This window comes from Xyrauchen texanus, chromosome 11 (assembly GCF_025860055.1).
Source record: "Xyrauchen texanus isolate HMW12.3.18 chromosome 11, RBS_HiC_50CHRs, whole genome shotgun sequence".
Classification (NCBI taxonomy): domain Eukaryota; kingdom Metazoa; phylum Chordata; class Actinopteri; order Cypriniformes; family Catostomidae; genus Xyrauchen; species Xyrauchen texanus.
The window spans coordinates 1371500-1399335 of NC_068286.1; the positions used below are offsets into that span (position 1 = coordinate 1371500).

A 27836-nucleotide genomic window follows, 5' to 3' on the forward strand; every position below is an offset into this window, starting at 1 on the left:
ATATAGGTTTATATAGGTATATATAGGTAGTTTATATAGGTATTTTATTTCGTTGTATTGTCTCATGTGGTCCTATGTTGATCCTTTGTTGTTTTTTTATGTAGCACCATGGTCCTGGAGGAACGTTGTCTCGTTTTGCTGTGTACTGTACTAACTGTATATGGTTGAAACGACAATAAAAACCACTTGACTTGACTTGACTTGATATATTTCCTACGAATGTACCAACACCACAGTCAACACATGCTACAACTCCAAAGGAGGCTGCTTTATTTCATACAGCCTACACATTGTATTTTCATTTACAAGTTGACTAGGTCTCATTTTATGTCCCAGGACATATTACTTTATTTTTAGTTTCTGTCCTCTTCGTTTGTTTAATTGCATCTATGCCTTATTGCAATAGAAAATGTTCCCAGCTTGTGCTGTGTTTTTCTTGTTTTGTTGTCTCTCTCTCTCTTTCTCTCTCTTCCATGGAGGCTGCTCAACATCCAGGGGTCTTCAAGAACGATTGCCAATCACTCCTCTTTCGGAATTCATTGGTGGGTGAGGGCAGCAGGATAAAGACCAGGCAGATCTCTACTGCAAGGAGCTTCCCTTTCCTCGTTCCAGACAGCGGTTGGTGTGGACGTGTTGCTGAATGTTGTTGTAGTGCTCAAAGTTGTAGGTGTAGTTGCAGGTTGCTGAGCTGTAAGTAACTTGCTTCTTTTGTGGACTGAGGGTTGACTCCTGAAGCTTTTGAGACATCCACTTTCTTAGATTAATAAAAATATCATTTTATTTTCTAAAGTTGACTGTTGATTTTAGAGTGCTGGGATGGGAGAAGGGAACCCCAACCAGATTTGTTACTCTTCCCCAACCCTAGACTCGGGCAGGACGTAACAGTATCAGTAAAATAACTTGCCAATCAATAATCAATATATCGAATGTTTATGATATTCTTACTCAATACCCTTTTTTTTAACTGATTGCTAATTATGAACCACACTATGATGATTCTTGATCTTTAGAATGTTTCTTCTTGTGAGTCTGAAAACTTCCTAAATAAGTGAATCCCTCCCCGCAGATGGAGCAGCTGTAAGGTTTCTCTCCTGTGTGCACTCTCTGATGCGTTTTCAGGACATCCGGTCGAGCAAATGTTTTGTCACACTGAGTGCATTTGTAAGGTCTTTCTCCAGTATGAATTCTCTGGTGCTTTGCAAAGGTATTCTGTTTACTGAAACTCATCCCACAAATGCTACAGTGATAAGGCTTTTCTCCCGTGTGCACTCTCAGATGAAACTGGAGACTACCTGGTCCAGAAAATCTCTTTCCACAGTGAGAGCAGAGGTAAGGTTTCTCTCCAGAATGCATTCTCTCATGGATTATCTGCTGAGATTTTTGATGGAAACGTTTATCACAGTGTGAACATTGATAGTGTTTCTCTTCAGAGTGTATTTTCTGATGTGACTTTAGATAATCTAGCTGTGTAAATGTTTTCCCACATTCACTGCACTGATACGGCCTCTCATTGGTGTGCACACGGACATGTGTCTTCAGATAGTTTCCGTAGGCGAATCTCTTCTCACAATGAGGACACTTGAATGGTTTCTCTCCTGTGTGTATTCTCTTATGAATAACAAGATTTCCTTTAGTTCTGAAAAATTTGTCACACTCTTTGCAGTGGAACTCCTTTTTATCACTGTGTGTCTTCATGTGAGCATTCATATTGGAACGAGTAGTAAAGAAAACCTTCCCGCACTGCTCACAGTAGTACTGCTTCTTTACTCTGTGCACTTTCAAATGAAGTTTCTTCTCTTTTGATGTAGAAAAGCTGCTCCCATATGTCTTACATTTGTAGATTTTCTGTTCTGTGTGTCTTTTTTCATGTCTTGCTAAATGTCCCTTTGAGCTGAATGTCTTCTGACATGTTATGCAGGAAAGACTTTGTGCTGACAGACACTCTTTTGATGTAGATATCGTTTCCCCATCTGAACATGAACCACTGTTGCTATCTAAAGGGAACATGAAAGTAAGTAATAGTAAGGTAGCAATTATCATACAGAATATACTGTAAATAACGTGGCTGAAAATTGCTGTGTTAAAGTGGGGGAGGGAATATATAAATAAACTAAACAAGAAGAGAACCGGAGAGCTTTTGACAACATACTGCGGCCACAAAAAGGCACAAAAAGACACTTAAAGCATTTGAACCTTCAAAATTTCAGAATTTTGTTGCATTAGATACAAAATATCAAACCAAGTCACATCAACAACCAAATGATGTTATAGCTCCTCTCAGAACTGACTGAACATTTATTAAATTACTTTTCATCAATTGGTGTCTTGGTCATTTTTGACTACAAGTATGAACTACTGATGCAATTGAAGAAATGCATTAAGAATAAAGTTCTTACACCCTAAAGGAATTTTGACAGATTTCGAAAGCTTATAACTCCAATAAGCTCTCAAAGAATGCCAATTGCATGGTATACATTTTTAGAAAAGCTTTCAAAATGTAAGAAAATATAAATATATAATATAAATATTAAGTCTGTTCCCCCATGCTTCCCCTTCAGGTTAGTGTCGAAGACTGTTCCCCTTAAGGTTAGTGTCGAAGACTGTTCCCCCTTATGTTTCTCCTTAAGGTTAGTGTCGAAGACTGTTCCCCCTTATGTTTCCCCTTAAGGTTAGTGTCAAATTCTGTTCCGCCTATGTTTCCCCTTCAGGTTAGTGTCGAAGAATGTTCCCCCTATATTTCCTCTTCAGGTTAGTGCCGAAGTCTGTTCTCCCTATATTTCCCCTTCAGGTTAGTGTCGAAGTCTGTTCCCCCTATATTTCCCCTTCAGGTTAGTGTCGAAGACTGTTCCCCCTATGTTTCCCCTTCAGGTTAGTGTCGAAGTCTGTTTCCCCTATATTTCCCGTTCAGGTTAGTGTCGAAGACTGTTCCCCCTATGTTTCCCCTTCAGGTTAGTGTTGAAGTCTGTTCCCCCTATGTTTCCCCTTAAGGTTAGTGTCGAAGACTGTTCCCCCTATGTTTCCCCTTCAGGTTAGTGTTGAAGACTGTTCCCCCTATGTTTCCCCTTCAGGTTAGTGTTGAAGACTGTTCCCCCTATGTTTCCCCTTCAGGTTAGTGTTGAAGACTGTTCCCCCTATGTTTCCCCTTCAGGTTAGTGTTGAAGACTGTTCCCCCTATGTTTCCCCTTCAGGTTAGTGTCGAAGTCTGTTCCCCCTATGTTTCCCCTTAAGGTTAGTGTCGAAGACTGTTCCCCCTATGTTTCCCCTTCAGGTTAGTGTTGAAGACTGTTCCCCCTATGTTTCCCCTTCAGGTTAGTGTTGAAGACTGTTCCCCCTATGTTTCCCCTTCAGGTTAGTGTCGAAGACTGTTCCCCCTATGTTTCCCCTTCAGGTTAGTGTTGAAGACTGTTCCCCCTATGTTTCCCCTTCAGGTTAGTGTCGAAGACTGTTCCCCCTATGTTTCCCCTTCAGGTTAGTGTTGAAGTCTGTTCCCCCTATGTTTCCCCTTAAGGTTAGTGTCGAAGACTGTTCCCCCTATGTTTCCCCTTCAGGTTAGTGTCGAAGACTGTTCCCCCTATGTTTCCCCTTCAGGTTAGTGTCGAAGACTGTTCCCCTATGTTTCCCTTCAGGTTAGTGTTGAAGACTGTTCCCCTATGTTTCCCTTCAGGTTAGTGTTGAAGTCTGTTCCCCTATGTTTCCCTTCAGGTTAGTGTCAAGTCTGTTTCCCTATGTTTCCCCTTCAGGTTAGTGTCGAAGACTGTTCCCCTATGTTTCCCTTCAGGTTAGTGTCGAAGACTGTTCCCCTATGTTTCCCCTTCAGGTTAGTGTTGAAGTCTGTTCCCCTATATTTCCCTTCAGGTTAGTGTCGAAGTCTGTTCCCCTATGTTTCCCTTCAGGTTAGTGTCAAGACTGTTCCCCTATATTTCCCCTTCAGGTTAGTGTCGAAGACTGTTCCCCCTATGTTTCCCCTTCAGGTTAGTGTCGAAGTCTGTTCTCCCTATGTTTCCCCTTCAGGTTATTGTCGAAGTCTGTTCTCCCTATGTTTCCCCTTCAGGTTAGTGTTGAAGTCTGTTCCCCCTATGTTTCCCCTTAAGGTTAGTGTCGAAGTCTGTTCTCCCTATGTTTCCCCTTCAGGTTAGTGTCGAAGTCTGTTCTCCCTATGTTTCCCCTTCAGGTTAGTGTCGAAGTCTGTTCTCCCTATGTTTCCCCTTCAGGTTAGTGTCGAAGTCTGTTCTCCCTATGTTTCCCCTTCAGGTTAGTGTCGAAGTCTGTTCCCCCTATGTTTCCCCTTAAGGTTAGTGTCAAAGTCTGTTCTCCCTATGTTTCCCCTTAAGGTTAGTGTCAAAGTCTGTTCTCCCTATGTTTCCCCTTCAGGTTATTGTCGAAGTCTGTTCTCCCTATGTTTCCCCTCCAGGTTAGTGTCGAAGTCTGTTCCCCCTATGTTTCCCCTTAAGGTAAGAGTCCCAGTCTGTTTCCCCTTAAGATTAATGTTCAAGTCTGTTCCCCTTATGTTTCCCCTTAAGGTAAGAGTCACAGTCTGTTCCTCCAATGTTTCTCATTAAGGTTAGTGTTGGAATCATCTCCCCATATGTTTCCCCTTAGGTTAGTGTCGAAGTCTGTTCCCCCTATGTTTCACCTTTGTCGAAGTCTGTTCCCTCTATGTTTCGCCTTAAGTTAGTGTTACAAAGGAAGCGCAAAGGTGCCATCTAGCGGCCACTGCCAGATGTGTCAAATATTATTGTATACGAGACTGAGAAATGTGCACGTCATTAACAGTTGCACTCTGTGAGTGAAGAGTGTTCAAGAAGTTGCATCTTGTGTTTATTAATAACTGTGCATCAAGAAAAGTGAGTTCAAATGTTCCCTTTTCGCTTAAGTTTGACCAGAATAATTGTAATTAATATTTTTTATTGATTCAAAGAAAATAACACAACAGTGAAAAACACCCCAAACACCAGCACCACCCAACCCAAAGAACACCAATGAGATCACAGAAAATAATACACACACACACAAAACAAATAAATAAAATGTATAATAAACATGCATAATTAAACTAAACTTCTCTCTCCTCATCCTTTCCACAAGAGACCCCAAAACCACCAAATACCTACACCACTTCCTGAAAAACAAGTCCCCCAACCCCAGCCTTCTACCAGTCATCTCAATAGCCGCCACCCTCCCCATCTCCGCACACCACTCTGGAAATGGTGGTGCTTCGTCTGACTTCCAACTCCTTCAAATAATTTGTCTGCCAATCATAATGCTAGTCAGAACCCAATTTTTATGTATTTGTCCCCCCAAACGTATAACTGCCCCATCGCACAAAATACAAAGTCTGGGGCAAAGTCAAATTTGAGCGCCCAAAACATCACATAAATAATTTTTAACCTTTAACATAAAATCTTGGATCTTAACACATCCCCAAAAGACATGGGTTGTGTCTCCAACTTCTGATTGGCATCACCAGCACGTGGGTGTGTCTTTAAGACCAAGCCTATATAATATATGTAAAATATTAAATTGCATAAGACCAACCCTATATATGTAAAATCTTAAATTGCATAAGGCGATCCTTGCATCTCTTGATGCAGAATCCTAGGTGGGTGTGTCTTTAATACCAAGCCTATTCAGTCTAGAGGGGGTCCAATAAAATCAATGCAAAATTTTGATTTGTATAAGACGCACCCTTTCATCTCTAGATACAGACTTAATGTTTTTAAGAATCTTAGCCCACACTCCTTCCTCCAATGTCAAGTTGAAATCTTTCTCCCACACTCTCTTGAGAGAAGTTAAAGCTCCATCCCCCAGTCTCTGAATTAGCAGGGAGTAATACACTGATGCCTCATGACTTTTTCCAAAAGCAGTAATCACCTCTCCCAAAGTATCTGCCACTTTAGGGTGGGGTGTGCTACTCCCAAAAACAGTACAGAGCATGTGGCACAGCTGTAAATACTTATAAAACTGAGATCTGGGAATCCCAAAATGATGACCCAAAATCTCAAAAGATCTCAACACTCTCATACAGGTTGCCGAGTGTAGTGACCCCCCTCACAATCCAATCTGACCAACAGAAAAGGGACTTGTTGATACATCATTTGGGGTTCAGCCATGTGGTCGAGGCAACATTTAAATAAATGTCCGATTTCAATACTCTGGCCAATCTTGTCCAAATCATGTGCAAATGTGAGAGAACGGGGTGTGACTTAACTTCTCTGGTTAGTTTGATAGAAAGGCTTTGCAATGGCAAAATAGGGGCAATGACTTCCTGTTCAATAGAAAACCAGGGAGGGGCTCTTTCAGGTGGAATAGACCAATGAGACAAATGCCTGACCGAATGCATAATAATAAAACAAAATCTTGGGTAGACCTAGCCCACCTTTGTCAATCGGCCTATGTAATTTGTTGAAATGTAGTCTGGGGTGTTTACCATTCCAAATTAAGGACTTCACTATGCTATCAAATTACTTCAAATAAGAGAGGGGACATCTATAGGGATTGACTGTAGCAGGAAGTTGAATTTTTGGAATACAGTTAATTTTAATAACATTAACCTTACCAATCATCGATAAATGTAATGAAGCCCACCTGTCCACATCACTCAAATCTTTTTATTAAAGGGTCAACATTAACTTTAACTGTGTCACACAAATTTGCCGGGAATAAAATCCCCAAATAATTATTTCCTTTTTTAGGCCACTGGAAGGTGCCAGGCTGGAAGGCTGTTACTGGACGGTATGTTGTCAGAGCCAAAGCTTTGGATTTAGACCAACTGACTTTGTATCCAGAGAACTTGGAAAAGGAATTCACAATTCTGTTGAGGCAAGGCAAAGATCTAATAGTGTCGGACACGAATAATAAAATATCATCTGCATAAAGCAGAAGCTTATGTGCCATACTAAGACAGAACAATAATGGGGAAAGTGGGCAACCCTGCTGGGTGCACCTATTCAGAGTAAAATAATCTGAAATTATCCAGAAATTCAGGTCAAAGGTTCAGAATTCTGTGTGTGACAAGGTGGGCACTCAAGTTTCGTTTTGCACCAGACTTTGTGTTCTGGGCGATGGGGCAGTCGTCGATGTGGGGGATGGTCATATAGAGAATTGGGTTCTGACCTGTGTGATGATCACCAGGCAGGTTATTTTGAGGGGTTGGAGGTCAGCTGGTGCGCCATCATATCCGAAGTGGTGCATGGAGATGGGGAGTGTAGCGGCTTATGAGGTGGTGTTATTTGTAAAATGGAGTGATTTAGATTTGTTTGTCTGGAAATGGGGCAGGTATTTGGAATTTTTTGGGGGCTCTTGTGTGGGGTGTGGAGAGAGTACTGTAGTATAGTTTTAAGTGAGTATGATTATTATGTGTGTACATGTATGTATGTATGTATGTGTATATTTATTTAATAAACCATTTTACTAAAAAATAATCAGACTGATGAGGGCTTGTGTCATGGTTGGGGGAAGCTTTCCATTATTTAATGATTCTGTATAAACTTCTAACAAAAGTGGAGCAATTCTGTAGTATAAGATCTAAAAAAATTCAGCAGCACAACCATCTGGCCCCAGAGCTTTGCCTGCAGGTAAGGCCTTAATTACCTCACCAAGTTCCTCCAAGGTTATCACAGAATCAAGATCATTTTTCAATTTAGGGATTTCTAATGGTTCCACAAAGTTGCTGATATCCTCATCAGTAGACATAGACATGGAACTATACAGAACAAGATAGAACTCTTTAAAGACATTATTAATATCAATGGCCAAGGTAAAAATTTCACCATCAGCAGATTTCACTGAGGTAATAGTAGAAAAAGACCTCCCTGCGGGAGGTATACTGTATGATCCGACCCCTAAGAACCGCCTTAAGTGCATCCCAAGCCACATCCACAGAGGATACTGAGGATCAGTTGGTCTCCATATAAACATTGATTTCAGCCTTTAGCATTTGTTGGAAATCAGGATTTTGCAAAAGGGATACACTAAAGAGCCAACTATATTATTTCTTTTTCTCCATATGTGGCAACAACTCTAAACTCACCAGGGCGGGATCTGAGACTAAGATGTTTCCAATTGAGCAATCAACAACAGATGAAATGAGGGACTTGGATTTAAAACAAAATCTATTCTAGAATAAATCTTATGGACTGATGAAAAAAATGTATAGTCCCAACCAGATGGGTTCAAAAGTTGCCAAATATCTGCAGATCAAGATTTTGACACATCCTGTGAAGCATCAATGTTGCTCTAGGGGTCTTACACACTTTGGCTTCATTATGATCAAGGACTGAGTCCATCAAAAGATTAAAGTCTACTCTCAATATTATATCTATTCTATATCTATTTTGATTGCTAGCGGATTAACGGATAATTCCCATTCCGATGACTCCAGATAATCGATCCATTTCTCAACATCTGCTGCTCTTGTAACCAACTCAGAGAATTTTGTTTCCATCGCCGTAATCGATCAATGAATTACAGCGAGATCCTCCAAGTCAGCAACAACCTTCTTCAGCATCACAGACATGTTGGACAGTTGACGCTGGATTTCTCCCGCCGCACTGTTCAAATTGAGTCCCTGGTCCGCAGGCCCATCAGAGGTTTCAGCTTGAGCAGGTAAGTGTCTTTTAATGTCTCCAGAGCCCGAGGATTTTAACATCTTTGCCATGTTTACCTCAAAGAACAAATATGTAGCTGGGTGTATCAAATCTCATCAGAATATAACATGAAAACTATTTAAAAACTTGCCGTTTACACGTCTGCTCCTCGCATGGCCTCACGTGACCTCCAGTTTGATTAGAATAATTTAGTATTTTGTTCATAAATCTAATCGAGATATATGCTGAGTCATGCACACTCCCGTATCATTTACAGACAATAGCATTGTAAACTGATTATTTAAGTTAATTCTGTGTGATTTATATGTTATTGTAATACTGAAACTGATATTCCATTATTTGTTTTATACGTATTCATATTTAGAAGAATGGTGAATTATAATTTATAGCTTTTCTGTTCATATTGTTTATATGGAGCCAGGCATGATGTTAAACTTATAAGAGTTTATAAATAAGGTTTTATTTATACATGCAACATTTATTGTTGTTTGTTTATTTGCAGCCACATACATACTCCTAAAAACCCACTGAGCTGCAATCACTATGTCCAACTCTGTGCCTGAACTATGCCAATGTGACATCACTGCAGTCTAACGTATGTCTGTGCTGTTGAACAAACATTCAGTAAATTACTTGAACTGATTCCTGTTAGTGTCGAAGTCTGTGTCCCCACAATAGAAATAATGGTATCACTTTTTTCGAAATATGAACTCACATGACAATGTTTTAAAAGACACAACATTAAAGAATGAAACATACCTGATGGAATAAATTCTTCATCACCATCATCATTGTCATGTTGAATAACATCCAACTCATCATCTTCATGGTGATCATCATGTTGAATAACATCCTCATGATCCTCCTCCTCATCTTCATCTTCATGGTGATCATCATGCTGTTCCTCTGCTGTGGTTTCTCCTCTCATCTCCATCAGGTTCCTGCAGTCCAGCAGCTTCACTGAACACATCTTCAATGGTATCTGCAGCATCTGCTGTTCTCCAGCGTTACAGACAGAAGCCAGAGACTCTGTGGAGGTTTGATCACCCTGATTACTGTCACACACACTCTCCTGAGCGTCAGTATAACAGAGTAAAGTGAGGCTGAGCTCTGAGTCCTGTGTGTCTCTGGATCTCTGATCTCTGACGCTCCACACTGAATCCTGACATTCTGTGGAGGTCCCATCAGTCACACACACTGAAGATTGACAGGAAACCTTCTCCAGCTCCTGACAAACACAACACAATCACTGTACTGACTCATCTGGACTCTTGATATATTTAACAGCTGTACAAACCTCTCCGTTCAGTGGATCTCCTCTTTCCCTCAGCTTTGCCTCCAGTAACGCCACCTCTTTCTTCAGCTGAGAGATTTCTGTCATCAAATCATCAATATCCAGCATGGACAGATCAGTTCCTACTGATTTACAGCACATCAAATCCACCTGCAAACTCATCTTCAACATCTCAACACAAAAACTCAATAAGACTCCTGAAACAGGATATTTAAAGCTCTTGTCAAAACAAAGAGAAAACGTTTGGTTTGCTGTCATGAAAGAGAGGAAATCATCAAGAATAGAAACAGAGAAGTGACAGAAATGTATTAAAGACGCAGCAGCTGAACATCTAAACAAACTGTGAGTTCTTCTTTCTTTCTTTAGTGAGTTTACCGGCGGACTAAAGAGCTTCAGAGCGACTCCTGCTGGACTGGAGTCACAACACAAGCAACATTCAGCAGCAGGAGGAAGAAGAAGAGTTTTCTAATAAATCATATAGTTCATCATAACTAACATAAGTATACATTTTGAGTAAGTTTTCTGTATCATTCTTCATCAACATATACATAAATATATCAAATGTATTGGGGTAACTTTAGTCAGCTCACTGCAGATTTGTTGGACACAGTCAGCGGATAAAACACAAGAAAAAGAAACTTACCGGTTGACCAACATGTTGGCTCGTACTCGTTGTGTCTCCAGGATAAATTGATGGGCTTCAATGTAAGTTTAGTGGCAAAACCCATCTGTTTTTGGGTAACATTTTCAAAACAGTTCTCTGGAAAATGACTACTGCAAACTCGACTTTTCTCTGGAAGTTTTACTGGGACACTACGATTTATCCAAATAAACTGCACCCATTTATCTTGGATTTCCACCACTTATCCTTTAGCAACTTTGCATCCGAAAGCAGAACATGTCTCTGCCATCGTCTTGAAAATAGTGAAATGTAGCATGAAAAATACCAGTATGTAGTGACACCTGCTTCTATAGTGTATGCTAATGATATGGAAAGCCCTGTGTCTTGTACATCGTTAGTCATTAACCAGGACAGACTTAAACACAAACAGGACATTTCATGTCCATGATACAGTAATCATATAGGCAGAAGCAACTTTTTGACTTTTTGAGAACCTGGGAAGACAGGTGTGCTCTTAAACGGCCTATCAAGCAATCAAAGAAATAGAAACCTTCTCATGCACGAGGGGAACATAAGTACCAGACAAAACAGATCAGATGTTAGAGGGAAATTTAATTCTGGTAGACTTCAACAATTCATATCAGACAATATATTTAGAATACAGTTGAATAAATATTAAATAGTAAAAACAGATAAATAAGCAATAAATACATAATAAATAAAACAACAATTAATAAACAATGTAAAAAAAATTCCGTCTTTGTTCACCTTGCTGGCCATGAGGCATTACACTGTGCTGCCAGTGTGCCACATCAGGATTCTTTCCCCCTCAATGCTACTACAGGGCATCTGTGATGCCAAGGGCGCATTTATGGATGTGTACATGGGCAATCTAGGATTTGTACATGATGCTACATTGAGAATATGCTAATAATAAATGTCTCTCTCTCTCTCTCTCTCTCTCTCTCTCTCTCTCTCTCGCAATATATATATATATATACAGTTGAAGTCAGAAGTTTACATACACTTTGGTTGAAGTCATTAAACCTTATTTTTTAACCACTCCACACATTTAATATTAGCAAACTATAGTTTTTGACCGATTGTTTCACTTTTAATTGACTATATCACAATTCCAGTGGGTCAGAAGTTTACATACACTAAGTTAACTGTGCCTTTAAGCAGCTTGGAAAATTCCAGAAAATAATGGTAAGCCTTTAGACAACTAGCTTCTGATAGGAGGTGTACTGAATTGGAGTTGTACCTGTGGATGTATTTATATATACTGTATATAGCTTCAAATTCAGTGCCTCTTTGCTTGACATCATGGGACAATCAAAAGAAATCAGCCAAGACCTCAGAAAAACAATTGTGGTCCTCCACAAGTCTGGTTCATCATTGGGAGCATTTTCCAAATGCCTGAAGGTACCACGCTCTTCTGTACAAACAATACTACACAAGTATAAACATCATGTGACCACACAGCCATCATAACGCTCAGGAAGGAGACGCATTCTGTCTTCTAGAGTTTGGTGTGAAACGTGCAAATCAATCCCAGAACAACAGCAAAGGATCTTGTGAAGATGCAGGAGGAAACAGGTAGACAAGTATCTAGATCCACAGCAAAAAAAAGTCCTATATGGACATCACCTGAAAGGCTGCTCAGCAAGGAAGAAGCCACTGCTCCAAAACTGCCATAAATAAGCCAAACTACAGTTTTCAAGTGCACATGGGGACAAAGCCATAATGTCCATTGTTACGTTTGGAGGAAAAAGGGTGAGGGTTGCAAGCTGAAGAACACCATCCCAACTGTGAAGCATGGGGGTGCAGCATCATGTTGTGGGGGAGCTTTGCTGCAGGAGGGACTGGTGCACTTCACTAAATAGATGGCATCATGAGGAAGGAAAATTATGTGGATATATTGAAGCAACATCTCAAGACATCAGCCATGAAGTTGAAGCACAGTCGCAAATGGGTCTTCCAAATGGACAATGACCCCAAGCATACCTCCAAAGTTGTGGCAAAATGGCTTTAGGACAACAAAGTCAAGGTATTGCAGTAGACATCGCAAAGCCCTGACCTCAATCCAATAGAAAATGTGTGGGCAGAACTGAAAATGCGTGTGCGAGCAAGGAGGCCAACAAACCTGACCACTGGTTGGTGCTAAATGCATTCTGAGATACTGGGCTGTCCAAAGTCCACACAAGTCCCCTCCCAATGCACCCTCGATAAAACGGGCAGAGCAAGAACACATCTGGGCATTTGGATTGTACTTTGTTAGATGCAGACTTTGAATTGGAACAGTACTTGGGCTACAAATGTTGACATTTCAAATGTCCAAAAGAACACAAGTACAGACAAGAACACATATTGAGAAATGGCTCAGTATTAAGCTCATCCATTGATATACCAGTTAAAATTATATGCCTGTAAAAAAATGTGTCAACCATAAAAAGAAATTGAGAATTTTTGAGCGTCGCCAGTTACAGATTGTGCTCCAGTACTTCTAAGCAGCTCTTCAGCATGAAACCGTTCTAATGGTGCAGTTATCAGGTCAGGATGCGTCGCCCGGTATCAAGTTTCAACACATTCAAAATATATATACGATTTTTATTGTAATTACATTTTACAAATTTCACTACATTAAAAAGAACAGCAAAACATATGTACATGGAATCAACATTTAAACCCCACAACCACCCCTCCCAATCCCCAACCCTACCCTGACTCACATCAATCATCACTGTGGTAACAGATGAATATATACACATGATTATAGACACACATAAAAAAAAAAAAATATATATATATATATATACAAAAATAAGATAAATAATAATAATTACAAGTCCAGCAACGACAAACATCCACCCCATTTCTCCATAAACAAATTTAATTTCCCTAGTCTTCTGTAAGACCCTTCTTCAAAGGCCGCCACCCTACTCATCTCCAAGCACCACTCCTGAAATGAGGGCACTCTAGTTGACCTCCAACACCTTAACAGAATCTGTCTGGCAATCATGACGCTGATTAGGACCCAACTCTTTATGTGTCTATTCTTCACACTGATGGCCACCCATCACCCAAAATACAGAGTCTGGGGAAAAATTTAACCTGAGTGCCCAATATGTCACACAAGTCTCTGAAACTTCAACCAAAACTCCTGGATCTTAACACCCCCCCAAAAGACATGGCTTATGTCTCCATCCTCTGATTGGCATCACCAACAGGTTGGTGTGTCTTTTAGACCAAGCCTATACAATCTAGAGGGGGTCCAATAAAATCGATGTCAAATCTTGAATTGCATAAAGTGCACCCTTGCATCTCTACATACAGACTTGATGTTTTTTAGAATCCCAGCCTACACTCCCTCCTCCAATACCAAGTTTAAATCTTTCTAGTATAGGGAGTAATACACTGATGCCTTGTGACCTTTTCCAAAAGCAGTAATCACCTCTCCCAGAGTATCTGCAACTTTCGAGGGGTGTATGCTACTCCCAAAATAGTACAGAGAAGGTGACGCAGCTGTAAATATCTAAATAACTGAGATCTGGGAATCATCTGGGATAACTGTTGAATCAGGTTTTCAAAAGGATCTCAACACTCTGCTCTCATATAGGTCACCGAGTGTATTAACCTCCCTCATAATCCACTCCAGCAAAAAGGGGATTTATTAACACATAACTTGGGGTTAAGCCATAAGCTCGAGGCAACATTTAAATAAAAGTAAAAATTAAATGCATGATAACAGGTGTGATTTAGCATCTCCGGTTAGTTTGATAGAAAGGCTTTGCAATGGAAAAATAGGGGCAAGAGCTTCTTTTTCTACAAACAAACAGGGAGGGGCTCGCTCAGATGGAAGTGACCAATAAGCCAAATGTCTGAGACTGAATGCATAATAATAAAACAAAATCTTGGGTAGGCCTATCCCACCTTTATTAATCAGCCTATGCAGTTTACTGAAATGTAATCTGGGACGTTTCCCATTCCAAATGAAGGTAGTTGAATTTTGGAATAGAATTAATTTTAATTTCATTAACCTTCCCAATCATAGATAAATGTAATGAAGCCCACCTGCCCACATCACTTCAAAACTAACTGTAAATAAATCACACAAATTTGCTTGGAATAAAATACCCAAATACTTAATGCCCTGTGGGGGCCACTTAAAGCAACCTGGCTGAAAAGCCGTTATTGGGTAGTATGCTGTCAGAGCCAAAGATTCGGATTTAGACCAATTAACTCTGTATCCCAATTAACTCTGTATCCCAATAATGTAATAATTCTGTGGAAGCAAGGCATAGATCTAGAAGGGTCAGAGAATAATAAAATATAATCTGCATAAAGCAGAATCTTATGTGCCACACCTCTCACCATCACCCCTTGAAAATCCTCCTCCTTTCTTATCGTGGCTGCTAATGGTTCCAGGGCAAGAGAGAACAATTATGGGGAAATAATATCCAGAGTAAAATAATCTGAAATTAATCAATTTGTTTGTTCCACCACTACTGGGTGTCTATAAAGTAACTTAATCCATCCAATAAAAGTATTCCCAAACCCATATATTTATATTTACATTTATGCATTTGGCAGACGCTTTTATCCAAAGCAACTTACAGTGCACTTATTACAGGGACAATCCCCCCGGAGCAACCTGGAGTTAAGTGTCTTACTCAAGGACACAATGGTGGTGGCTGTGTGGATCGAACCAATGACCTTCTGATTACCAGTTATGTGCTCTAGACCACTACGCCACCACCACTCACATATTTCCAAAATCTTAAAAAGATAATCCCATTCTACCATATCAAACATCTTTTTGGCATCAAGTGAGATGGCCGCGATCGGAGTCTGATCATTCACCACTTACCAAATAATATTGATGAAATGCCTAATATTATCAGAAGAGCTGCAGGCCCAAATAAACCCCACCTGATATGTATGTTTAAGAGATGTCATAACTTTACTTAATCAGTAAAGCCAGAATTTTGTACAATATTTTTATGTCTAGCTCAATCAGAGAAATTGGACGGTAACTCTTACATTCGCTTGAATCTTTGTCCTTTTTTAGAATCAGACTGATCCGGGCTTTTGTCATGGTTGGGAGAAGCTTTCCATTTTTAAAAATTCTGTATAAATTTCTAGCAAAAGTGGAGCCAGTTCTGTAGCATAAGATCTGAAAAATTCAGTGGCAAAAACATCTGGCCCCAGAGCCTTGCCTGTAGGCAAGGCCTTAATTACCTTGCAGAGATCCTCCAAGATTATCTCAGAATCAAGATAATTTTTTTGGTCAGTCGTCAGTTTAGGGATTTCTAATGGTTCAACAAAGTTTCTAATATCTTCATCAGTAGACAAAGTTATCGAATCACAAAAAAAAGAAAAAATATGGAGGTAGGCAAAAACGCATTAGAAATGCTGTAAACATTGTCCGGGATGCAGCGAAGTGACACTCGTAACGTGTCAACTGCTGCACTAAATCAAGAGTTGAAACTGGCTATAAAAGTAATTAACTGAAAAAAATGAAAAAGAGCTTACATGTACATGTACGAGATCTTTACGGATCTTCTTCAGTGTGTCTTCATGTGTAATTACAGTAGATGAAAATTGAGCTGTACCTGGTGTACAATTTTCCAAGCTTCTTTGTCTTTTTTGACATTTATCTGGTTTATTAATTTATGATGAAGTGATGCTATGTCACAAGTGTTCACAGCAAATGCATTTGTGCGCCCAACAGTGATGTGTCTCATCTGACCACATGTGATCAGATCACAGAGATACATCTTAATACTGTGATGATGTGCATTCATTTAAATTCCTGTTGATCTTCAAGAATCCTGTAGATGACACTGTTACAGCACATTTTACAAATGGTTTGAGAAACCGACGTACAAGACCAGCATGCGAGTCAAAAAGTGAGTAATTGTATTTTGAATCATTGAACAAAACAAATACCAGCTATAAACAAGGTCTTAGTGAGTACTGAATTATGTTTTGGTCAAGTTGTTTTGGCTAGAACACGTTACGATGTCCTTACAGAGCTCAGGGATAACATGCAATTCACTGCTCTACATACATCCTGAAGCAGCTTCTTTAAATTGTCCTCCCAATCATCAATTAAAGATGGAACGGCTATCTGTATATTGTCCTTATTATGCTCCGTCGGGCTGTGCTCACATACTTAGATCTATCAATGAATGATCAACACTGCAACAAAAATATTAATGAATGTCCGATGCAACTACAACTGCGTTTACTTCTTAGCGGAAATAATTCCCATATTTCGTGCATAGTATCACGGGGTGTAGGAATAAGGTGGATAGGAGTTCAACTCCATTCATCTCTAATCTGAATCCACATGAGAGTTTAATGTGATGCTGCCAATTAAAGTGCAATGTACAGCATCTTTTTAACAATAAAGCTGTGAAAACACATTATGATGATGATTCAAGGGCAGCTTGTTCTTTAGCATGTTTCTTCTGGTGAGTGTGAAAACTTCCTAAATAAGTGAATCTTTCCCCGCAGGTAGAGCAGCTGTAAGGTTTCTCTCCTGTGTGCACTCTCTGATGGGTTTTCAGGACGTCCGGTCGGGCAAATGTTTTGTCACACTGAGTGCATTTGTAAGGTCTTTCACCAGTATGTGTCCTCTGGTGCTTTACAAAGTTATAGTGTTGGCAGAAACTCATCCCACAAATGCTACAGTGATAAGGCTTTTCTCCCGTGTGCACTCTCAGATGAATCTGGAGATGACCTGGACCAGAAAATCTCTTTCCACAGTGAGAGCAAAGGTAAGGTTTCTCTCCAGTGTGCATTCTCTCATGGATTATCTGCTGAGACTTATGACGGAAACGTTTATCACACAGTGAACATTGATAGTGTTTCTCTTCAGAGTGTATTTTCTGATGTGACTTTAGAGAATCTAGCTGTGCAAATGTTTTCCCACATTCACTGCACTGATACGGCCTCTCTTTGGTGTGCACACGGACATGTGTCTTCAGATGGGGCTTGTGGTTGAATCTCTTCTCACAGTGAGGACACTTGTACGGTTTCTCCCCGGTATGTAGTCTCTTATGAATAACAAGAACTCCTTTAGTTCTGAAAAATTTGTCACACTCTTTGCAGTGGAACTCCTTTTTATCACTGTGTGTCTTCATGTGAGCATTCATATTGGAACGAGTAGTAAAGAAAACCTTCCCGCACTGCTCACAGTAGTACTGCTTCTTTACTCTGTGCACTTTCAAATGAAGTTTCTTCTCTTTTGATGTAGAAAAGCTGCTCCCATATGTCTTACATTTGTAGATTTTCTGTTCTGTGTGTCTTTTTTCATGTCTTACTAAATGTCCCTTTGAGCTGAATGTCATCTGACAGGTGATGCAGGAAAGACTTTGTGCTGACAGACACTCTTTTGATGTAGATATCGTTTCCCCAACTGAACATGAACCACTGTTTCTATCTAAAGGGAACATGAAAGTAAGTAATAGTAAGGTCGTAATTATCATACAGAATATACTGTAAATAACGTGGCTGAAAATTGCTGTGTTAAAGTGGGGGAGGGAATATATAAAAAAAAACTAAACAAGAAGAGAACCGGAGAGCTTTTGACAACATACTGCGGCCACAAAAAGGCACAAAAACACACTTAAAAATTTCAGAAATTTGTTGCATTAGATCCAAAATATCAAACCAAGTCACATCAACAACCAAATGATGTTATAGCTCCTCTCAGAACTGACTGAACATTTATTAAATTACTTTTCATCAATTGGTGTCTTGGTAATTTTTTGTTGAAGTATGAACTACTGATGCAATTGAAGAATAGAAATTCACAATACTTTTCCATTACATTTTTGAGACTTGGCCTTGGGTACGCTGGCGCGCTCTGGCTGCCGCTCCTCTCTCCGTTGTGATGCCAAGCGGAATTACTATCTGTTGGGGGACACCTACGACCACTGTGACCGGGTTGGATTACTGCGGCCTAAGCGGTATATTCATCGGAGCACAGGCCGAAGCTACGTCTCTTCCTCGTCGTCCTCCATCCCAGTTTTGAACTGCCGGCGAAGGATTAAAAGACTGTCTTCCTCTGGGGTTGATTTTACTAACTTTTCTGCTCTGCCATATGAACAAGCCAAGATTCACCCTGTGTCTGTTTCTCCTTTTAAAACTTTTGAATGTCTTGTTTTAAATGTGTTTGATACTCACTCTGCTCTCCATTCTGCTATGGTCACTATCTATCGACCTCCTAAAATGAATAAGGACTTTCTGTCTGAGTTTGCTGATCTTCTTTCTATATTGTCTGTCAGATTTAAGAGAATTTTGATTCTGGGTGATTTTAACATACATGTAGATCAGAAAGCCTGTCTCTTGGCCAAGGACTTCCTATCACTCTTGGACTGTTTTAATTTTTCTCAGTTTGTAACTGTCCCTACTCACTGTAAAGGACATACGTTAGATTTAATAATTGCAAATGACTCATCTCTTTCTAATCTCTCTGTTGTGGATGCTGGACTTTCTGATCATCTAGCCATCCTCTTTAACATTGAGACATTTCATTCTAGTAGAGTGACTTCACAAACTATTTCATTCCGTAAATGGCAATCAATTGATCATGCTACCTTTGCAAACTCGATTGTCTCTTCTTTAGATGGCATGTCTTCTGCTCCTATTGAGGATAAAATTTCAGTATTTAACAATGTTCTCACAGCCAACTTGGACACCTATGCACCCATAAAAACATGTAATGTTTCATTTGCACAGTCAGCCCCCTGGTATAATGGTGATTTACGTATACAGAAGGCTGTGTGTCGGAAATTAGAGCGAAAATGGCGCTACTCTGGTTTAAATGTGTTTCACCAGGCCTGGAAAAATTCCTTGTCAAACTACAGAGTATCCATTGAAACTGCAAGATCTGCCTATTTCTCAAACATTATTGAGAACAATCAAAGTAATCCCAGGAAGCTCTTTCATACAATTAACAGTCTACTCAAAGCAGATAGTGTCAGTTTTTTGACTTCATCTGGCTGGCTGTGTAATGAGTTTCTCAAATCTTTCAGTGAAAAAATTGACAATATTCGCACAAATATTCATACCTTGCAGTCTGCTGATCTTACAGTTAATACTCCTAATTTCTCTGGCACTCCTTTATCCAAATTCACTTTAGTACAACATGAGATGCTTTGCAACCAGGTTTCTAGTATGAAAGCTACCACTTGCATACTTGATCCCATGCCTGGTAGCCTGTTTAAATCCTGCTTTGGTCCTTTGTGTCCCTCAATTCTTGCAATAATAAATGACTCCTTGTCATTTGGGGAGGTGCCAGCAGCACTTAAAACTGCTGCGGTTACTCCCGTTTTAAAAAAGCAAAATTCTGAGATGAAAAATCTGTCTAATTATCGCCCAATCTCAAATCTCTAATTTCTGTCAAAAATCTTGGAGGGTGTGGTTGCATCACAATTAAACAAACATTTAATTGAAAATAAACTATTCGAGCCTCATCAATCAGGATTTCGGAAATTACACAGCACTGAGACTGTATTGGTGAAAGTCGCTAATGACTTACTAATTGCCTCTGACTCCGGCTCCACGTCCATTCTCATTCTTTTGGATCTCAGTTCAGCCTTCGACACTATTGATCATGCCCTATTACTCAATCGCCTCGAACATGTATTTGGTTTGTCAGAGACTGTTCTTGACTGGTTCAAGTCCTATTTCACTGATCGCAGTCAATTTGTTTCTTTGGGTGGTTATAGGTCCAAAGTTGGTTCTGTTCATACGGGTGTTCCACAAGGATCAGTCTTGGGTCCTTTACTCTTTAATATGTACATCTATCCACTTGGTCAATTACTACAATCTCTCAACCTTAACTATCACTGTTATGCTGACGATACACAGATTTATCTACATACTCGACCGGTCAGCAAGTGAACGTTGGGCATCTTTCTAACTGTATTGCTGAGATAAAGATTTGGATGTCCAATAATTTTCTGTCTCTAAACGGCTCAAAAACAGAAGTCATGCTCCTTGGATCTACTCATCAACTGCGAAAGGTTGGGTCTCCTACTCTATCTGTTGATGGCGTTACACTGGAGTTTAAGACCAAATTAAAAAATCTGGGTGTCATATTTGACGCCACACTGTCATTTGAGCCTTTTGTCCAGAATACAGTTAAGACATCATTTTATCACCTTAGAAATATAGCCCGGCTACGTCCTATGTTGTCCTTCTCGGTAGCTGAGAAATTTATAAATTCTTTTGTCTTTTCGCGTATTGACTACTGCAATGGTCTTCTAGCTGGGGTGTCTAAATCATCATTGGATAAATTGCAATATCTTCAAAATTCAGCTGCTAGAGTGCTGTCTGGGGTCAGGGCTAGGGACCATATAACCCCGGTCTTGGAGTCCTTGCACTGGCTGCCTGTTAGGTACCGTATTGATTTTAAAATCCTTATGCTGGCCTATAAATCTCTGCACAATTTGGCACCGGAGTATTTGACTGATTTATTAATACCTTACACACCACGTCGCAATCTGCGCACCACTCAGAGTGGTCTTTTGGTTGTTCCGAGGACACGGCTTCATATGAGGGGTGATCGAGCATTTTCTGTCTATATTCCTAAGCTCTGGAATTCCCTTCCGGCCGACATCAGGGAAGCAAAAACATTAGTGACTTTTAAATCTATTCTTAAAACATTTTATTTTAGGATTGCTTTTACATGATCTTAATTTTATGTGCTTATTTTTGTATTTACATCTGCTGTTATGCTTGTCTGTAAAGCGCTTTGAGAAAGCTACTTTTAAAGGCGCTATAAAAAATAAATATATTATTATTATTATTAAGAAATGCATTAAGAATAAAGTTCTTACACCCTAAAGGAATTTTGACAGATTTCGAGAGCTTAAAGATATTTTGGCAAAGAATGCCAATTGCATGGTATACATTTTTAGAAAAGCATTCAAAATGTAAGAAAATATAAATATATAATATAAATATGAAGTCTGTTCCCTCTATGTTTCCACTTAAGGTTAGTTTCGAAGTCTGTTCCCTCTATGTTTCCACTTTGTCGAATTCTATTCCCTCTATGTTTCCCCTTGAGGTTATTGTCGAAGTCTGTTCTCCCTATGTTTCCCCTTAAGGTTAGTGTCGAATTCTATTCCCTCTATGTTTCCACTTAAGGTTAGTTTCGAAGTCTGTTCCCTCTATGTTTCCACTTTGTCGAATTCTATTCCCTCTATGTTTCCCCTTGAGGTTAGTGTCGAAGTCTGTTCTCCCCTATGTTTCCCCTTTGTCGAATTCTGTTCCCTCTATGTTTCCCCTTTGTCGAATTCTGTTACCCCATGTTACCCCTTTTTCGAATTCTGTTACCCCATGTTACCCCTTTGTCGAATTCTGTTCCCTCTATGTTTCCGCTTTGTCGAATTCTGTTACCTCCATGTTTCCCCTTTGTCGAATTCTGTTCCCTCTATGTTTCCCCTTTGTCGAAGTCTGTTCCCCCATGCTTCCCCTTTGTCGAATTCTGTACCCCCATGTTTCCCCTTTGTCGAAGTCTGTTCCCCCATGTTTCCCCTTTGTCGAAGTCTGTTCCCTCTATGTTTCCCCTTTGTCGAATTCTGTTCCCCCATGTTTCCCCTTTGTCGAAGTCTGTTCCCCCATGTTTCCCCTTTGTCGAATTCTGTTCCCTCTATGTTTCCCCTTTGTCAAATTCTGTTCCCTCTATGTTTCCCCTTTGTCGAATTCTGTTCCCCCATGTTTCCCTTTGTCGAATTCTGTTCCCTCTATGTTTCCCCTTTGTCGAAGTCTGTTCCCCCATGTTTGCCCTTTGTCAAATTCTGTTCCCTCTATGTTTCCCCCCAAGGTTAGTGTCAAAGTCTGTTCCCCCATGTTTCCCCTTTGTCGAATTCTGTTCCCCCATGTATACTTTTTGTTGAATTCTGTTCCCCTTATGTTTCACCTTACGTTAATGTCGAATTCTGTTCCCCCATGTATACTTTTTGTTGAATTCTGTTCCCCTATGTTTCTCCTTTGTCGAATTCTGTTCCCTCATGTTTCCCCTTAAGGTTAGTGTCGAACTCTGTTCCCCATATGTTTCCCCTTAAGGTTAGTGTTGAAGTCTGTTCTCCCTATGTTTCCCCTTCAGGTTAGTGTCGAAGTCTGTTCTCCCTATGTTTCCCCTTCAGGTTAGTGTTGAAGTCTGTTCCCCCTATGTTTCCCCTTCAGGTTAGTGTCGAAGACTGTTCCCCCTATATTTCCCCTTCAGGTTAGTGTCGAAGTCTGTTCTCCCTATGTTTCCCCTTCAGGTTAGTGTCGAAGTCTGTTCTCCCTATGTTTCCCCTTCAGGTTAGTGTCGAAGACTGTTCCCCCTATATTTCCCCTTCAGGTTAGTGTCGAAGTCTGTTCCCCCTATGTTTCTCCTTAAGGTTAGTGTCGAATTCTGTTCCCTCTATGTTTCCCCTTTGTCGAATTCTGTTCCTACTATGTTTCCCCATAAGGTTAGTGTCGAAGTCTGTTCCCCCATGTTTCCCCTTTGTCGAATTCTGTTCCTACTATGTTTCCCCATAAGGTTAGTGTCGAAGTCTGTTCCCCCATGTTTCCCCTTTGTCAAAATCTGTTCCCTCTATGTTTCCCCTTTGTCGAATTCTGTTCCCCCATGTTTCCCCTTTGTCGAAGTCTGTTCCCTCTATGTTTCCCCTTTGTCGAATTCTGTTCCCCCATGTTTCCCCTTTGTCGAAGTCTGTTCCCCCATGTTTCCCCTTTGTCAAAATCTGTTCCCTCTATGTTTCCCCTTTGTCGAATTCTGTTCCCCCATGTTTCCCCTTTGTCGAAGTCTGTTCCCTCTATGTTTCCCCTTTGTCGAAGTCTGTTCCCTCTATGTTTCCCCTTTGTCGAATTCTGTTCCCCCATGTTTCCCCTTTGTTGAAGTCTGTTCCCTCTATGTTTCCCCTTTGTCGAATTCTGTTCCCTCTATGTTTCCCCTTTGTCGAATTCTGTTCCCCATGTATACTTTTATGTTGAATTCTGTTCCCTTATGTTTCACCTTCACGTTAATGTCAATTCTGTTCCCCTATGTATACTTCTTTGTTGAATTCTGTTCTCCTTATGTTTCACCTTCAGGTTAATGTCGAATTCTGTTCCCCCATGTTTCCCCTTTGTCGAATTCTGTTCCCTCATGTTTCCCCTTAAGGTTAGTGTCGAACTCTGTTCCCCATATGTTTCCCCTTAAGGTTAGTGCTGAAGTCTGTTCCCCCTATGTTTCCCCTTCAGGTTAGTGTCGAAGACTGTTCCCCCTATATTTCCCCTTCAGGTTAGTGTCGAAGTCTGTTCCCCCTATGTTTCCCCTTCAGGTTAGTGTCGAAGTCTGTTCCCCCTATGTTTCCCCTTCAGGTTAGTGTCGAAGTCTGTTCTCCCTATGTTTCCCCTTCAGGTTAGTGTCGAAGACTGTTCCCCCTATGTTTCCCCTTCAGGTTAGTGTCGAAGTCTGTTCTCCCTATATTTCCCCTTCAGGTTAGTGTCGAAGTCTGTTCTCCCTATGTTTCCCCTTCAGGTTAGTGTCGAAGACTGTTCCCCCTATATTTCCCCTTCAGGTTAGTGCCGAAGTCTGTTTCCCCTATATTTCCCCTTCAGGTTAGTGTCGAAGTCTGTTCCCCCTATGTTTCTCCTTAAGGTTAGTGTCGAATTCTGTTCCCTCTATGTTTCCCCTTTGTCGAATTCTGTTCCTACTATGTTTCCCCATAAGGTTAGTGTCGAAGTCTGTTCCCCCATGTTTCCCCTTTGTCGAATTCTGTTCCTACTATGTTTCCCCATAAGGTTAGTGTCGAAGTCTGTTCCCCCATGTTTCCCCTTTGTCAAAATCTGTTCCCTCTATGTTTCCCCTTTGTCGAATTCTGTTCCCCCATGTTTCCCCTTTGTCGAAGTCTGTTCCCTCTATGTTTCCCCTTTGTCGAATTCTGTTCCCCCATGTTTCCCCTTTGTCGAAGTCTGTTCCCTCTATGTTTCCCCTTTGTCGAATTCTGTTCCCCCATGTTTCCCCTTTGTTGAAGTCTGTTCCCTCTATGTTTCCCCTTTGTCGAATTCTGTTCCCTCTATGTTTCCCCTTTGTCGAATTCTGTTCCCCCATGTATACTTTTTGTTGAATTCTGTTCCCCTTATGTTTCACCTTACGTTAATGTCGAATTCTGTTCCCCCATGTATACTTTTTGTTGAATTCTGTTCCCCTTATGTTTCACCTTACGTTAATGTCGAATTCTGTTCCCCCATGTTTCCCCTTTGTCGAATTCTGTTCCCTCATGTTTCCCCTTAAGGTTAGTGTCGAACTCTGTTCCCCATATGTTTCCCCTTAAGGTTAGTGCTGAAGTCTGTTCCCCCTATGTTTCCCCTTCAGGTTAGTGTTGAAGACTGTTCCCCCTATGTTTCCCCTTCAGGTTAGTGTCGAAGACTGTTCCCCCTATATTTCCCCTTCAGGTTAGTGTCGAAGTCTGTTCTCCCTATGTTTCCCCTTCAGGTTAGTGTCGAAGTCTGTTCTCCCTATGTTTCCCCTTAAGGTTAGTGTCGAAGTCTGTTCTCCCTATGTTTCCCCTTCAGGTTAGTGTCGAAGTCTGTTCTCCCTATGTTTCCCCTTCAGGTTAGTGTCGAAGACTGTTCCCCCTATATTTCCCCTTCAGGTTAGTGTCGAAGTCTGTTCCCCCATGTTTCCCCTTTGTCGAATTCTGTTCTTACTATGTTTCCCCATAAGGTTAGTGTCGAAGTCTGTTCCCCCATGTTTCCCCTTTGTCAAAATCTGTTCCCTCTATGTTTCCCCTTTGTCGAATTCTGTTCCCCCATGTTTCCCCTTTGTCAAAGTCTGTTCCCTCTATGTTTCCCCTTTGTCGAATTCTGTTCCCCCATGTTTCCCCTTTGTCGAATTCTGTTCCCCCATGTTTCCTCTTTGTCGAAGTCTGTTCCCTCTATGTTTCCCCTTTGTCGAATTCTGTTCCCCCATGTTTCCCCTTTGTCGAATTCTGTTCCCCCATGTTTCCTCTTTGTCGAAGTCTGTTCCCCCATGTTTCCCCTTTGTCGAATTCTGTTCCCCCATGTTTCCTCTTTGTCGAAGTCTGTTCCCTCTATGTTTCCTCTTTGTCGAAGTCTGTTCCCTCTATGTTTCCCCTTTGTCGAATTCTGTTCCCCCATGTTTCCCCTTTGTCGAAGTCTGTTCCCTCTATGTTTCCCCTTTGTCGAAGTCTGTTCCCCCATGTTTCCCCTTTGTCGAATTCTGTTCCCCCATGTTTCCCCTTTGTCGAATTCTGTTCCCCCAATGTTTCCCCTTTGTCGAATTCTGTTCCCCCATGTTTCCCCTTTGTCAAAGTCTGTTCCCTCTATGTTTCCCCTTTGTCGAAGTCTGTTCCCTCTATGTTTCCCTTTTGTTGAATTCTGTTCCCCCATGTTTCCCCTTTGTCGAAGTCTGTTCCCTCTATGTTTCCCCTTTGTCGAAGTCTGTTCCCTCTATGTTTCCCCTTTGTTGAATTCTGTTCCCCCATGTTTCCGCTTTGTCGAAGTCTGTTCCCTCTATGTTTCCCCTTTGTCGAATTCTGTTCCCCCACGTTTCCCCTTTGTCGAATTCTGTTCCCCCATGTTTCCCCTTTGTCGAATTCTGTTCCCTCTATGTTTCCCCTTTGTCGAATTCTGTTCCCCTATGTTTCCCCTTTGTCGAATTCTGTTCCCTCTATGTTTCCCCCTAAGGTTAGAGTCAAAGTTTTCCAACTATGTTTAATGTTTAATAGGGCTGCAACTAACACTTATTTTGCTAATTAACTAATCGAATGATTATTAGACTGATTATTTGACTATTCGGTCGATTATTGCAATGATTAATCATTAGCTCTTAACCGATTATTCAGCTTGTGCCTAAACATAAAAGGTTGTATTAAACATGCTTACTAACAATAAAGATGATGAAATCATCTTTTAAATATAAAAAGATATAAGATATCTCTAAATGACATTCACTGAATTACAAGGGGAAAAAATATTTTTTATTAAGTTTAGTTCAGTAACAAATTTCACTGCAAAAAAATCCTATTGTAATCAAGAGTTTTTGTCTTATTTTCCATTTAAAATATCTAAAAATCGTTAAAACAAGACATTTACTTGAAGCAACATATAAGATATTTAGACTTGCTTTCAGAGAATGTATCTTAAATATAAGTGTATTTTTTCACTTAAGAAAAGAATATACTCATATACAAAATATATTTTCTAAAAGCAAGTCTAAATATCTTATATGATGCTCTTAAAAGACTTATCAAAAACTGTTAAAGTGTATAATGGGCTAAGACTAAGAAGTTCACGTGACACATAGAAGCGGTGCTGACCGCACAGAGAAATGCCATTTTTGGAGTTTGTTTATGACGCACTTCCTTATTATTTTAACTTTAATTAAAAATTAATCCGGAAGAATCACATCCCTGATTTAAAGGTTAGGAACAATAGAAATATAAACGAAATAATGGTATCTCTTTCCTCAAGTTTTTCGAAATATGAAGAAAGATACAACATTAAAGAATGAAACATACCTGATGGAATAAATTCTTCATCCTCATCATTGTCATGTTGAATAACATCCACCTCATCATCATCATCATCATCATCATCATGACTGTCATGTTGAACAACATCCTCATCTTCATGGTGATCATCATGTTGTTCCTCTGCTGTGGTTTCTCCTCTCATCTCCATCAGGTTCCTGCAGTCCAGCAGCTTCACTGAACACATCTTCAATGGTATCTGCAGCATCTGCTGTTCTCCAGCGTTACAGACAGAAGCCAGAGACTCTGTGGAGGTTTGATCACCCTGATTACTGTCACACACACTCTCCTGAGCGTCAGTATAACAGAGTAAAGTGAGGCTGAGCTCTGAGTCCTGTGTGTCTCTGGATCTCTGATCTCTGACGCTCCACACTGAATCCTGACATTCTGTGGAGGTCCCATCAGTCACACACACTGAAGATTGACAGGAAACCTTCTCCAGCTCCTGACAAACACAACACAATCACTGTACTGACTCATCTGGACTCTTGATATATTTAACAGCTGTACAAACCTCTCCGTTCAGTGGATCTCCTCTTTCCCTCAGCTTTGCCTCCAGTAACGCCACCTCTTTCTTCAGCTGAGAGATTTCTGTCATCAAATCATCAATATCCAGCATGGACAGATCAGTTCCTACTGATTTACAGCACATCAAATCCACCTGCAAACTCATCTTCAACATCTCAACACAAAAACTCAATAAGACTCCTGAAACAGGATATTTAAAGCTCTTGTCAAAACAAAGAGAAACGTTTGGTTTGCTGTCA

The 27836-nt window shown here is 40.4% G+C and overlaps 1 protein-coding gene across 1 annotated transcript; it reads right to left on the reverse strand.

Moving 5' to 3' along the window:
• Positions 1–122: 122 nt before the first annotated feature.
• On the reverse strand, positions 123–27808 carry LOC127651556 (zinc finger protein 260-like). The gene is made up of 4 exons (XM_052137450.1): positions 27584–27808; positions 27058–27514; positions 17112–17972; positions 123–1637 (listed from the first exon to the last, which is right to left on the reverse strand). Exons 1-4 carry the CDS (start codon positions 27749–27751, stop codon positions 988–990), a joined length of 2136 nt encoding a protein of 711 aa, XP_051993410.1. The 5' UTR covers positions 27752–27808; the 3' UTR covers positions 123–987.
• Between the last annotated feature and the right edge of the window lie 28 nt (positions 27809–27836).